Below are 13620 nucleotides of genomic sequence, written 5' to 3' on the forward strand. Positions count from 1 at the left end.
AAAGAAAACCTCTGGCTATGACGCTGAGCACGTGCACTCAACTTCTTTGGTTGACCATGGTGAGGCCTGTTCTGAGTGGAACCTGTCCTGTTAAACCGCTGTATGGTCTTGGCCCCCATGCTGCAGCTCAGTTTCAGGGTCTTGGCAATCTTCTTGTAGCCTAGGCCATCTTTATGTAGAGCAACAATTCTTTTTTTTCAGATCCTCGGAGAGTTCTTTGCCATGAGGTGTCATGTTGAAATTCCAGTGACCAGTATAAAAAAGTGAGAGTGATAACACCAAATTTAACACACCTGCTACTCATTCACACCTGTGACCTTGTAACACTAACAAGTCACATGACACTGAGGAGGGAAAATGGCTAATTGGGCCCAATTTGGACATTTTCACTTAGGGATGTACTCACTTTTATTGCCAGCGGTTTAGACATTAATGGCTGTGTGTTGAGTTATTTTGAGGGGACAGAAAATTTACACTGTTATACAAGCTGTACACTCACTACTTTACATTGTAGTAAAGTGTCATTTCTTCAGTGTTGCCACATGAAAAGATAGAATAAAATATTTACAAAAATGTGAGGGGTGTACTCACTTTTGTGAGATACTGTATGAAACTTTCCAGATTTCTCACCTCAAGGCAGTCCAATTACATAACATAGTTCTACTATTGTGGCAACATATATGGAGCAAAAGAACGGATCTGAGGTCGCCTATTGGACAAGTATATATGGTCCTCTCCTTAGGACATCCAAATGTTAGCCATTGCAATAGCTAAAAGTAGCATAAATGCAGAGTTATATAATGTATAGTCATCAGTAGAGATTGTATCTAAAGTGCACTTACTGTATAGTAAGAAGATAAGTAATACAGCTAAAAACAAAAACAGTAGGGTGGTTGCTGAGGAGTCACATAATCCCGTCAGAGCGTGTTATTGATATATAAAGTGGATCTATAACAGAATTGCACAGAGAAGTTATAAAATCTATATTAAAAACCAGACAGACTGCATGAGCCCAACAGGAGGAGGACTTACCTAACTCCATAGTGCAAAACAGATATGCGAGGGGGAGAGTAAGTAATATGAAGCCACAGTGGTTACGTCTAGAAATAAATAAAGGGAATCACTCCCAAAGTCTTCACATTCTAATGTTTAACAGCTGCTGGGAACAGAATGTCATATATTACCAAAGTAATGGAGCCCCCAAGCACATAAACGGAGAACTAGGTAAGCTGGGAGAAAAGAGTAAAGGAGAATTTGTCACAGAAAGTAATTGTGGCAGCCAAATAGACAGTAACAACTATCCAACTATTGCAGCACACTAATGCCCTGTACACACAGTCCGATTTTCCGACAGAAAATGTGTGATAGGACCTCGTTGACGGAAATTCCGACCATGTGTGGGCTCCATCACACATTTTCCATCGGAATTTCCGACACACACAGTTTGAGAGCAGGCTATAAAATTTTCCGACAACAAAATCCGTTGTCGGAAATTCCGATCGTGTGTACACAAATCCGACGCACAAAGTGCCACGCATGCTCAGAATGAATTAAGAGACGAAAGCTATTGGCTACTGCCCCGTTTATAGTCCTGACATACGTGTTTTACCGCATTCAGAACAATCGGATTTTCCGACAACTTTGTGTGACCTTGTGTATGCAAGACAAGTTTGAGCCAACATCTGTTGGAAAAAATCCATGGATTTTGTTGCCGGAATGTCCGATCAATGTCCGACCGTGTGTACGGGGCATAATACCTGACGCTGGAGATCCCCAGCATCAACCAGCCTTCTGCTGCACAAAAACACCAGAGATGGTAATAGCACATGGGATGGTGGAGCCAGTGTCCATTTGTTTGCACGTCTCACCCGTAGTCAACCAATTGGTGAATGGTGAGGATGAAGTCATCTGGACCGGCCGCAAAATGTCACTGCACATGCGCCTGAGCTCGCGCATGTGCAATAGCCAGATGCTAAACGGCACGGTGCATAGCAACATGGCAAGGGGCTGGCAGTGACATATACAGGACCAGGAAAAGGAAAAAGTGCCCTCTACCTAGTCCTCCAAGTGACACAGCCCGTACACCTAATAAGGTAAGATGAAATACACAGGATGTGGCGCTGGGCGGCCGCATAGTGCTGGAATAAAGCCAATTACCACCAGGGTAGCACCTAATGGAAGTGGCCACCCAGGGGGAGAGAATAATGGAAGGTCAATACTAACATAAACATGACAGATATATGGTACCCATTATGGAAACAACGTGTACAGCAGAAAAAATCCAATATATAAAATACAACCAGTATGGTATAGAAACAGCTGATATAATCACTGTATAGCAATAATTAGGTTCATGGAAAGACCTATTTTGGAACATGAACATGGACAGAAGAATGAAAAAATATGTAGATGTATTATATGATAGCTCAATAGGTTACATAGTTACATAGTAGGTGAGATCTAAAAAAGACATCAAGTCCAACCTATGTGTGTGATTAAATGACAGTATTACCTTGTATATCCCTGTATGTTGTGGTCGTTCAGGTGCTTATCTAATAGTTTCTTGAAACTATTGATGCACCGTGCTGAGACCACCACCTGTGGAAGGCAATTCCACATCCTTGCCGCTCTTACAGTAAAGAACCCTCTACGTAGTTTAAGGTTAAACCTCTTTTCTTCTAATTTTAATGAGTGGCCACGGGTCTTGTTAAACTCCCTTCCGCAAAAAAGTTTTATCCCTATTGTGGGGTCACCAGTACGGTATTTGTAAATTGAAATCATATCCCCTCTTAAGTGTCTCTTCTCCAGAGAGAATAAGTTCAGTACTCGCAACCTTTCATCATAAACTAATATCCTGCAGACCCTTTATTAGCTTTGCCCTTCTTTGTACTCGCTCCATTTCCAGTACATCCTTCCTGAGGACTGGTGCCCAGAATTGGACAGCATACTCTAGGTGCGGCCGGACCAGAGTCTTGTAGAGCGGGATAATTATCGTTTTATCTCTGGAATTAATCCCCTTTTTAATGCATGCCAATATTCTGTTTGCTTTGTTAGCAGCAGCTTGGCATTGCATGCCATTGCTGAGCCTATCATCTACCAGGACCCCCAGGTCCTTTTCCATCCTAGATTCCCCCAGAGGTTCTCCTCCCAGTGTATAGATTGCATTCATATCTTTGCCACCCAAATGCATTATTTTACATTTTTCTACATTGAACCTCATTTGCCATGTAGTTGCCCACCCAATTAATTTGTTCAGATCTTTTTGCAGGGTTTCCACATCCTGTGGAGAAGTTATTGCCCTGCTTAGCTTAGTATTGTCCGCAAATACAGAGATTGAACTGTTTACCCCATCCTCCAGGTCATTTATGAACAAATTAAACAGGATTGGTCCCAGCACAGAACCCTGGGGGACTCCACTACCCACCCCTGACCATTCCGAGTACTCCCCATTTATCACCACCCTCTGAACTCGCCCTTGTAGCCGGTTTAAATCCATGTACTCACCCTATGGTCCATGCCAACGGACCTTATTTTGTACAGTAAACGTTTATGGGGAACTGTGTCAAATGCTTTTGCAAAATCCAGATACACCACGTCTACGGGCCTTCCTTTTTCTAGATGGCAACTCACCTCCTCATAGAAGGTTAATAGATTGGTTTGGCAAGAACGATTCTTCATGAATCCATGCTGATTACTGCTAATGATACCGTTCTCATTACTAAAATCTTGTATATATTCCCTTATCATCCCCTCCAAGAGTTTACATACTTTTGATGTTAGGCTAACTGGTCTGTAATTCCCAGGGATGCATTTTGGGCCCTTTTTAAATATTGGGGCTACATTGGCTTTTCTCCAATCAGCTGGTACCATTCCAGTCAGTAGACTGTCAGTAAAAATTAGGAACAATGGTCTGGAAATTACTTGACTGAGTTCCCTAAGTACTCTCGGGAGCAAGCCATCTGGTCCTGGTGATTTATTAATGTTATGTTTCCCAAGTCTAATTTTAATTCTGTCCTCTGTTAACCATGGAGGTGCTTTCTGTGATGTGTCATGAGGATAAACACTGCAGTTTTGGTTACGGAAGCCCCCTGATTCCCTCGTGAAGACTGAGAAAAAGAATAAATTCAATACCTTCGCTATCTCCCCATCCTTTGTAACCAGATGTCCTTCCTCATTCTTTATGGGGCCAATATGGTCTGTCCTCCCTTTTTTACTGTTTTAATACTTAAAGAATTTATTTTGCTCTCCTCCACTATGTGTCTTTCATGTTCTATCGTAGCCGTCCTTATTGCACCCTTACATTTCTTGTTGCATTCTTTGAAAAGTCTGAATGCTGAGGATGATCCCTCAACCTTGTATTTTTTGAAGGCCTTCTCCTTTGCTTTCATATGCATTTTTACATTGCAGTTAGGCCATCCAGGACTTTTGTTCGCTCTTTTAAATTCATTACCCAATGGGATGTATTGGCCAAAGCCCTTATTTAATATGCTCTTAAAGCAAACCCATCTCTCCTCTGTGTTCTTTGTTCCTAAGATTTTATCCCAATTTATGCCTTTTAGCAAGGTTCGTAGTTTAGGGAAGTTGGCTCTTTTGAAATTCAGTGTCTTTGTATTCCCCTTATGTTTCTATTTGTGTGATTTATACTGAAGCCAATTGACCTGTGTTCGCTGTTACCTAAATTGCCCCGTATTTCCACATCAGTGATCAGGTCTGTATTGTTGGTATTCAGTAGATCCAGTAATGCTTTATTTCTAGTTGGTGCGTCTACTATCTGACCTATAAAATTGTCCTGCAAGACATTTAGGAACTGGCGAGCCTTAGATGAATGTATGGTTCCCTCCGCCTAGTCTTTGTCTGGATAATTAAAATCCCCCATTATGATAACACTTCCCAACCTTGCTGCTAATCCAATTTGTGATAGGAGATCTGTCTCCTCTTCCTCCCTCAGGTTAGGGGGCCTATAGCATACTCCCAGTATTATTTTCCCCTTAGCTTCATCCCTTTGGAGCTCTACCCATAAGGATTCCACCTCCTCCCTTAGCTCCCTTAGTGATGTCATCTCTCACATTCACTTGTACATTATTCTTGATATATAGGCATACCCCTTCCCATTTTTACCCTCTCTATCCTTGCGATAAAGGGTGTACCCTTGAATGGTTGCCAGCCAATCATGAGAGCTGTTAAACCAGGTCTCTGAAATTCCCACAAAATCCAAATCCTCCTTGTACAACAGTATCTCTAATTCACCCATCTTGTCCACCAGGCTCCTGGCATTGGTGAACATGCCACGTAGTTTAGACCGGTCGCACGTTATCCTCTTATTCGGTGTTCCGAGATTGCAACTAAGACTTGCTGCTAAACTTACCTTGGGTTTATGTGCTTTGGTCAACCTAACACTAATTCCCCCAATACTACCCTCTGGAATATGTTCCACGCTGACTATCTCTGCCTCTGGACCCTCCCCCTGTCGCCTCATTTAAAAACCCCTCTAACTTTTTGGCCATCTTCATTTCCAGCTGATCTGCACCCTCCTCATTTAGGTGCAGTCCATCCCTTCTATAGTACTGGTTATTGACTGAGAAGTCGGCCCAGTCCTCCAGGAACCCAAACCCCTTCTTACTACATCAACTCTTCAGCCACTTGTTTGCTTCCCTAATCTCCCTCTGCCTTCTGGTGTGGCTCGCTGTACCGGTAGTATTCCTGAGAATACTACCTTGGAGGTCCTTTTCCTCAATTTAGCTCCCAAGTCCCTAAAATTGTTCTGTAGGACACTCCATCTGCCTCTGACTTTGTCATTGGTTCCAACGTGCACCATGACAGCCGCTGACAGGTCTTTCCCAGCCCCTCCCAGTAATCTGTCCACAAAATCCGTGATGTGCCAAACCCGAGCGCCCAGTAAACAACATACAGTTCGGAGCTTCAGGACTTTGTTACAGATTGGCCTCTCTGTCCTTCTAAGAATTGAGTCCTCTACCACCAGAATCTGTTTTTCCTTTCCCTTCGCTTCCCCCCCACTCTCACTGGAGGAGTTCTTCCCCTGTCAGCTAGGAGAGTCCCTCAGCTCCAGCAGTGCTGGTCCTTAACTGGTCATTCAATGGAGGGTACTTATTGGGATGCTCCTGCCCTGGATCGACCTCCCTGGCACTTCCTCCTCTACCCTTCAAGAATGTCACACATCTACACTTTCCTAGTGCCTGCACCTCTTTGTCTCCACCCGCCTCTGTGCTGGCCCCTGCCGGCACCTGCCGTGTATGTTCCTGGCTCTCCTTTAGTATGGAGGGACTTCTCAGTGCTGACAGTTGCTTCCCCAGATTCAGAACCTGGGCTTCCAGGGAAACAATGTGCTTACATTTTGCACAGCAGTATTCACCCTTGATCGGATGATCAAGGAACGCATACATGCCGCAAGATGTACAACGAGTCACCTCTCCACACCCACCTGGCATTGTACCTATTAATTTAATGAGGATTGGGGATTATACCCTGTCCAAATTACCTAACAACTAGCTTCCTAGTTAGGTGTACATAGGGGAATGTTACCAAAATGAAAAAGAGCTACCATAGTCGAGAACATATTGGGTATTTGTTTGTGTGCTATCAATAACCCCAATCAAGCAAGTAACGAAAAGATCCAAAAATCATGGGGAACTGGAGTAAATAAGGTGGCAGCCAGTAACCTAATGACCCCCCCCCCAGGGGGAGTTTACGAGTATTATACTCATAGAACGGGATTGTAGGATTGTGCCTCATTGAGAAGAATGTGTGGCATCAAGACTCTCAATCCACGTAGTTTCCTTGCAAAGAATAAATTTGTCCCACTCAGGGATCCTTGGGGATAACAGCCAGAGCAATGAATGACACCAACGAAAAATCAAACTTGTGATAAGGAACCAGATGTCTGCTGAGAGCAGTCAACATCTTACCATTGGCCGAAATAGTATACATGGTCCCTTATTCTTTGACAAAATTGTCTGGCTGTTTTCCCCACATAGAAAGCTCCACATTTGCAGAGCATAACGTATACAATCCCTTATGTATCGCAGTCCGCAAAAAAATTGGGGGTGAAAATTTCTTCATTGGGGAGCATGAATCTAGTGCCCACGGATTGGAAGATTATTTGTTGAACAACAGATGTCTATAATGGACAAGTTACACAGAAAAAATTACATTGGAGTGTGAGGTTACTGATCATGGAGACCAGTAGAAGAATTGTCATGTTACCTTCAATGGTGACAAGATAAATAAACAGGACCAGAAGGGATACTGAAAATTGCAATCCTGAAAGGTCTGGGAATCCAGTTCCAATGAAATAAGATGTTGCATTCAAATTTGTCAGCTCCATTGGAATAAAATTTAAAAATAAAGCATTAGCAGTTTAAGAAATACAGTATAGGGGTTGATTTACTAAAACTGGAGAGTGCAATATTTGGTGTAGCTGTATATGGTAGCCAATCAGCTTCTAACTGCAGCTTGTTCAGTTAAGCTTTGACAAAAGAAACTGTAAGCTGATTTGTTTCTATGCAGAGCTGCACCAGATCTTGTACTCATGACAAAACCAGAGAAAATTCCCAGCTCAACTCACCAACCAGTCTGCTTACCAACCAAATTAATCTGTCTAACAGCATGTGTTAAAACAGGGGTTTAGTTAGCACACATTTACAAACACATGTGTAAGCTGCAAGGCCACTTCACGGTCCCTGTATTACCTGCAGCCCTAACTCTTGTAAATTTATGAGAGCCTCCAACAGTGGAAGCACATGCATTCTAATGGATAGATAGAGGGCAGGTAGCCAGATTTTGTACTCTACAGTTTTAGTAAATCAACCCCATAGTATCTCAAAAAGTAATATTTTATATAGGATATAATCTTGTGCAAGGGATGTTAAAATAATGCATAATACAGATCTTTTAGCAGAAGTCGTAGCTACAGGGGATGTGACACACTAGAAGCAACCACATACAGTTACCAGAATACAGGATGCAATTATGTATTGTATATGAATATCTCTTTTTAACATACTAATATTTTTGTTTACATTTGCATGCAGCTTCCATCAGAAGGGACATCTACTTAACGACCGCGCTGTAGCTGTCATTTGGCTATAGCACGGTTGTTAAGTAGTTATGCTATTTCCTGTCTTTGACAGTTGTCACGAGAATATTTGCCTCAGCTAGATGATTTACCTTCACCTCTCTCTCTGGTGACAATAGTAAACCTTTAGGTTGTAATAGCCACTGGAACAAACAGAGAGGTGAATCTCCCCAGCATGAACAAAGACAGCACCCCATTCAAAAAATTGTTTTGCCTTAACGTAAAAAAGTATTGTAAAGTATTTATGTATTTACGTATTTTAACATAAAGTATTTGAAATCCTGTTTGTAAGCTTATGTATTTTCCATGCTGTTTGTCTTGCAATAAAGGGACCTTGACTGTTATTGCTGTGTCTGCTGTTCAGTCCTGGGATAAACAGGACATGTATAGTCCCAGAGGGTTGGCAATGGAATATCCTTATCTAACCTGCCTCTATCTCGGCATACCATTCCTATAACAAACTAGAACTCCTTTTCAATTATTCTTTTGAAACTTTAAAACAACTCTACTATTCTGATAAACTTGATATCATTCACACTTCTGGGAGTCTGACTTGTAGGAAATGTATCCACTGGGTATTTCTTCCACTGATTTTTTTTAAAGGTACATTATTTAAGATGTGATGAAGGAAGCATTCCTAAATGCATCAGGCACAGGTACATGAAGACATTCTCTATTTGTACAACGATTGGTTTATCTACAAAAGTGGGATATATCAAGGTAGGATTCACTTTTTTTATCTTTTTTTTCTCCACTTTGAGCTAACTATGTCTTTGAAGTGTGCAGATGACTGCAGGCTTATTATATACTTTACTGCATAATGTCAGAGTTTGAATCCCCAGGTGAAGAGGCCTTGCAGCTTATGTATGCGTTTGCAAATGCGTGCTAACTAAACCCCTGTTTTTAATGCAGACTGTTGGACAGGTTAATTTGGTTGGTCAGAAGACTGGTTGGTGAGTTGAGCTATGGAATGTTCTGTTTTTGTCTTTTATGCATTTGCCCTTCCATGTGCTCCTTGCTGTGAAGGCCAGTTATAGGTGGGGGCAGGGGCCATTTGTTTGTTACTGGTGTAAATATGGTCCGGGGACACACTGGGCACCTTTGCTGCCACCGTGGTACGTGCTGGGCATCCAGTGTGCTCCTGTTCCTTTAAGGGGGATTGGGCTGCCTCCAGGCCCACCTGCCCCTCATCTATCCGTTGAATGCATGTGCTCCCACTGTGGAGACGCTCATAAATTCAGTAGCGTTTAGGACTACAAGCATACACAGGGTGCTGTGAAGAGGCCTTGCAGATTATGTATGCGTTTGCAAATGCGTGCTAACTAAACCCCTGTTTTTAATGCAGACTGTTGGACAGGTTAATTCAGCTGGTCAGCAGACTGGTTGGTGAGTTGAGCTATGGAATGTTCTGTTTTTGTCTTTTATGCGTTTGCCCTTCCATGTGCTCCTTGCTGTGAAGGCCAGTTATAGGTGGGGGCAGGGGCCATTTGTTTGTTACTGCTCAGTATGAACTTGTACCTTTAAGGAGGGATGGCTCCTTTCAGGCTCACCTGTCCTCTACCTATCAATTATAGATGCATGTGCTTCCAAGATGGAGACTTTTAGTAGTTAGGGACTGCAGGAAACAGGGTGCCTTGGTGGGGCCTGTAGCTTACACATGTATTTGCAAATGTGTGCAACTAAAAACCCTGTTCTTAACGCATATTGTTTGACAGGTCCATTCGGTTGGTCGCTGGCTGGTTGGTAAGTTTGAGCTTGGAAATCTCTTTATATTTGTTTGACAGACATAAATAACCTGATAATTATTAGGGATGTATCGAGAATTCAAACTGAACCTAAGTTCAAACGTTTGAATTCAATAAACATCTCAAAATGCATGGCAAACAACTGTCATTGGCCAAAGCCTTGCACCTTTTCGGGACTATTCTTTTTTGTTTGAACAACTTCTGTTGCCACTGTTCCCTTTTTTTCATTAGTTTTTTTGGAGAAGAGTGGAGCTTTTCCTTTCAATTTTAATGGGCCTATCAAGGGAAGGCACCAAAGAAAGGAACACTCCTGAAATCCCTGTTAAAAATGGATAGTCATAGAGTTCATCCTGCCCTCGCAGAGGGAGCAAAACATAAAACACCTAGAAGACGTGTGACTGAGGAATTTGTTAACCTTCTATCCAGAGGATGGCAGTATACTTTCTGGAGAACACCATGGTTTGGAGCCTGCTGTCATTCAAATGAGAAGCAGTGGTGGGGTGGCGTTAAAAATATTTTTCTTTACCTAGCAATAAGGGGTTTCCACTGCCAGCAACAATTGGCAACAGCTGCATCATCTAGTGGGGGAGAGCATGGGGTTAAGGGTGAATTTTGAGACCCTTTTAACAGATGACCCATTTGAATATTAGGCAACAAGGATGGACCACTGTTCAGAGCTTGCCCAGTATGCAATTGAGCTGCTGGGCTACCCTGTAGCCAGCATCCTGTCTGAATGTACATTTAATGCTGTGGTGGGACTTTGTGACTGACATAAGAGTCCATCTGTTACTGGATACATTTGACCAGCTGACATTTGTGTCACTTTTGAGCCAGTCATGGATCAAAGACAGTTATAAAGCCCTTGCTGCAGATGTTGAAGATTCAATTTTCGGGGGATTCTGACACCCAAAGTATTTTTTTCTGTACAGCTTTTGTCATTGCAGACCTGAAATAAATTCCACCTTGTGCCACAATTTACACCTCCTTCTGAAACTCCTGACCTGGAAAAGTTAACATCTTCTGCCACCACTGTAGGCCTGCTACCATTACCATCTCATATTGGGCCCATTGTTGTTGTTCATTGCAATGGCACTTTTAATTTGGTTCACCCATTTTTTCTACAGCTGCTTTACTGTTGCAATAAACTCCTTTTTTTTTTCCTCGAGCAGATGTGCACTGCACAAACAATCCTAGAAGGTTATGGTGTTCTTGCACCACTAACACCCCAGATCCAGTTTATCCATAGCTTTTTCATTACAAGAAATTCATTTTTGGACAGGCACCATTCTGTGCTCTGTGTGAATATTTCTGGAGAGTTATGGTGTCCTGGCATGGTTCATAATCAAAACCTATTTTTTAGACAGTTGTTTCCCAAAGACAAATATTTTTACATATTTTTTGGCATGCTAACTATTGTGTTGCCCATTATTGTTTGCTTTTTAATATGATGTATCATCATTAAAAATAAACAACACTTTATGTTCCATATTGTTCTACTCAGTTTGTAAAACTTTTTGTATTTCATGTAGGCTATACCATGGTGTTTGTGCTGATATTTTGACCCTATTTGAATACACTGGCACAATCCAGGATTATTTTCGAAACACACAACACACTCTTTAAAGTATTGTGGCTTAACTTTTTTAGTAGAAATCACTTGCTCTAATTCTCTAACACAAAATTTTGTAGCTAAAAATATACTTTACATTTTAGCATTTCATTGAACACTTTTTTTTTTCTTTTGACACAGGAGGAATATGATTTATATTTTTTTAAATAAAGGTGGAGTATGCCTGCTTTTTCCCTCTTCCATTACCCCCTATGAAAAATAATTGGATTTTGTGCAGCTGGTCTGTATAATTTATAAATTATATATCTGAAAAAAAATCAGTACAATAGAACATTTACATTGTGTGCAGCATATCTGTGAAATATTTCTGGCTGTTGACTATGCTATATTAAATTACATTTTATTTTCAGAATAACAGATGCTTCAGATCTTCATCTAACATAGTGAACAAGTACAAGTGCTTGCATAATATGCAGCAAGTGTCTACAATATTTATGTCTGCTGGCTTTGAAATATCATACTCTGTTATTTCTTGCAAAAATGTACTTATTTCTCCCTCTTACATTGCTGCTCCAAGTCCCAATAAATCTGGTTACCTATTCTTCAGCCACTGTGCCATGTGCCATAACAGAACTTATTAATACAGATACAGGGAACTTTGCCCAGCCAAATAAGAAGCAAAGCTTGGATGGACTTCCACGTGATAAACCTAGCAAGGTAGTAGACCACATCTGATCCTATGTGCTTGAATGAAAAGAAAGGAATGCCGGGCTGGAGGGTAATCCAATTTTATAGTTAAGATCCAAATAGTGATAGGAGTGTGCAGGGCCTAGCCAGGTGTGTGCTGACATGAAGCTGTCAGTGAAACATTTTTTGACTATAGAAATATGAAACAAATAAGACAGTGGGCCCCATACACAAAACTTCAAATATAAAGTTAGCAAAGAACAAAGATTTTTTTTGTTCATTTTCTTTTTATTAGTCTAGACATTTTCTTAAACTTTCTCTTCAAAGCTGAATGGACATCTTTATTCTTCAAGCTGTAAATCAGGGGATTTAATATTGGGACACATGTGGTATTAAAAAGGGAAGAAAGTTTATAGGAACCCAGTGTAATATATTCAACTGGTCTGAAGTATTGGTAAGACAAGGTGCCATAAAGAAGGATAATGATTGTGAGATGTGAGGAACATGTGTAGAAAGCTTTCCACCTCCCGTTACTGGAATGTATTCTCAGTATGCTTTTTATAATGAAAACATACGATATAAAAGTGAGAACAAATGGAACAAAAGATGCCAGAATTACTCCTTCAATAATCACATAAAGTTGCAAAGCAAAGTTGTCACTGCAGGACAGCTTCATTATTGGTACAAAGTCGCAGAAGAAATGGTTGACCTCCAATGATGTGTAACAATTAATTGATGACACTTTCCAAGCACAAGGCATGATATCTAAGAAACCCAAAACCCAACAGACACCAGCCAAACCACAGCAGACTTTGTGGTTCATAATTACCTGGTAATGTAAAGGGTGACAGATAGCCACATAGCGGTCATAACCCATTGCTGTCAGAATTAGCAGCTCATTACATGTAAAAGATAAGAAGAAAAACATCTGCATCATACAGCCAACAAAGGAAACCAATTTATTGCCAGTGACAAATGTAATAAGAGCTTTGTGAAGAGTTATTGTAGAACAAGAAACATCAAGAATGGACAGGTTGGCCAGGAAGAAGTACATCGGAGTGTGAAGATGGTGATCCATACAGATCAATAAAAAAATGGTCATATTACCTCCTAGAATGAAGAGATAAATCAGCAGAACCAACAAAAAAATGGGAAGCTGTAATTCTGGGACATCAGAAATCCCTTCAATGATGAAATATGTCATTCCTGTTTTGTTGGATTCTTCCATAGTATAGAATTTTCCAGTGCTAAATAAGAAAAAAATGGCATCTATTTTAATAATGCAATAGTTAGCTGTGCCATATCAGGTTGATAATTTAACACTCAACTGAGACAAATATACAAATGTCCTCTAACTGTATGTACAATTGTTAAAATCATTAAATACATTTAATTTAATAAATAATTTAAATACAATTACTGTCAATATGTATATCTATCTCTATATTAGCTTTTGAAAATTTTACAAAAAGTATTATTCAGACTGAATAAGGAAGAGCCAGCCAGGATTCATTATACTGCACAGT

The 13620-nt window shown here is 40.8% G+C and overlaps 1 protein-coding gene across 1 annotated transcript; it reads right to left on the reverse strand.

Moving 5' to 3' along the window:
* Positions 1-12371: 12371 nt before the first annotated feature.
* LOC141107183 (olfactory receptor 8G50-like) lies at positions 12372-13331 on the reverse strand. The gene has a single exon (XM_073597922.1). The coding sequence runs from the start codon at positions 13320-13322 to the stop codon at positions 12372-12374; it is 951 nt and encodes a 316-aa protein (XP_073454023.1). The 5' UTR covers positions 13323-13331.
* Between the last annotated feature and the right edge of the window lie 289 nt (positions 13332-13620).

This window comes from Aquarana catesbeiana, linkage group LG09, assembly GCF_042186555.1.
Source record: "Aquarana catesbeiana isolate 2022-GZ linkage group LG09, ASM4218655v1, whole genome shotgun sequence".
In the NCBI taxonomy this organism is placed as follows: Eukaryota; Metazoa; Chordata; class Amphibia; order Anura; family Ranidae; genus Aquarana; species Aquarana catesbeiana.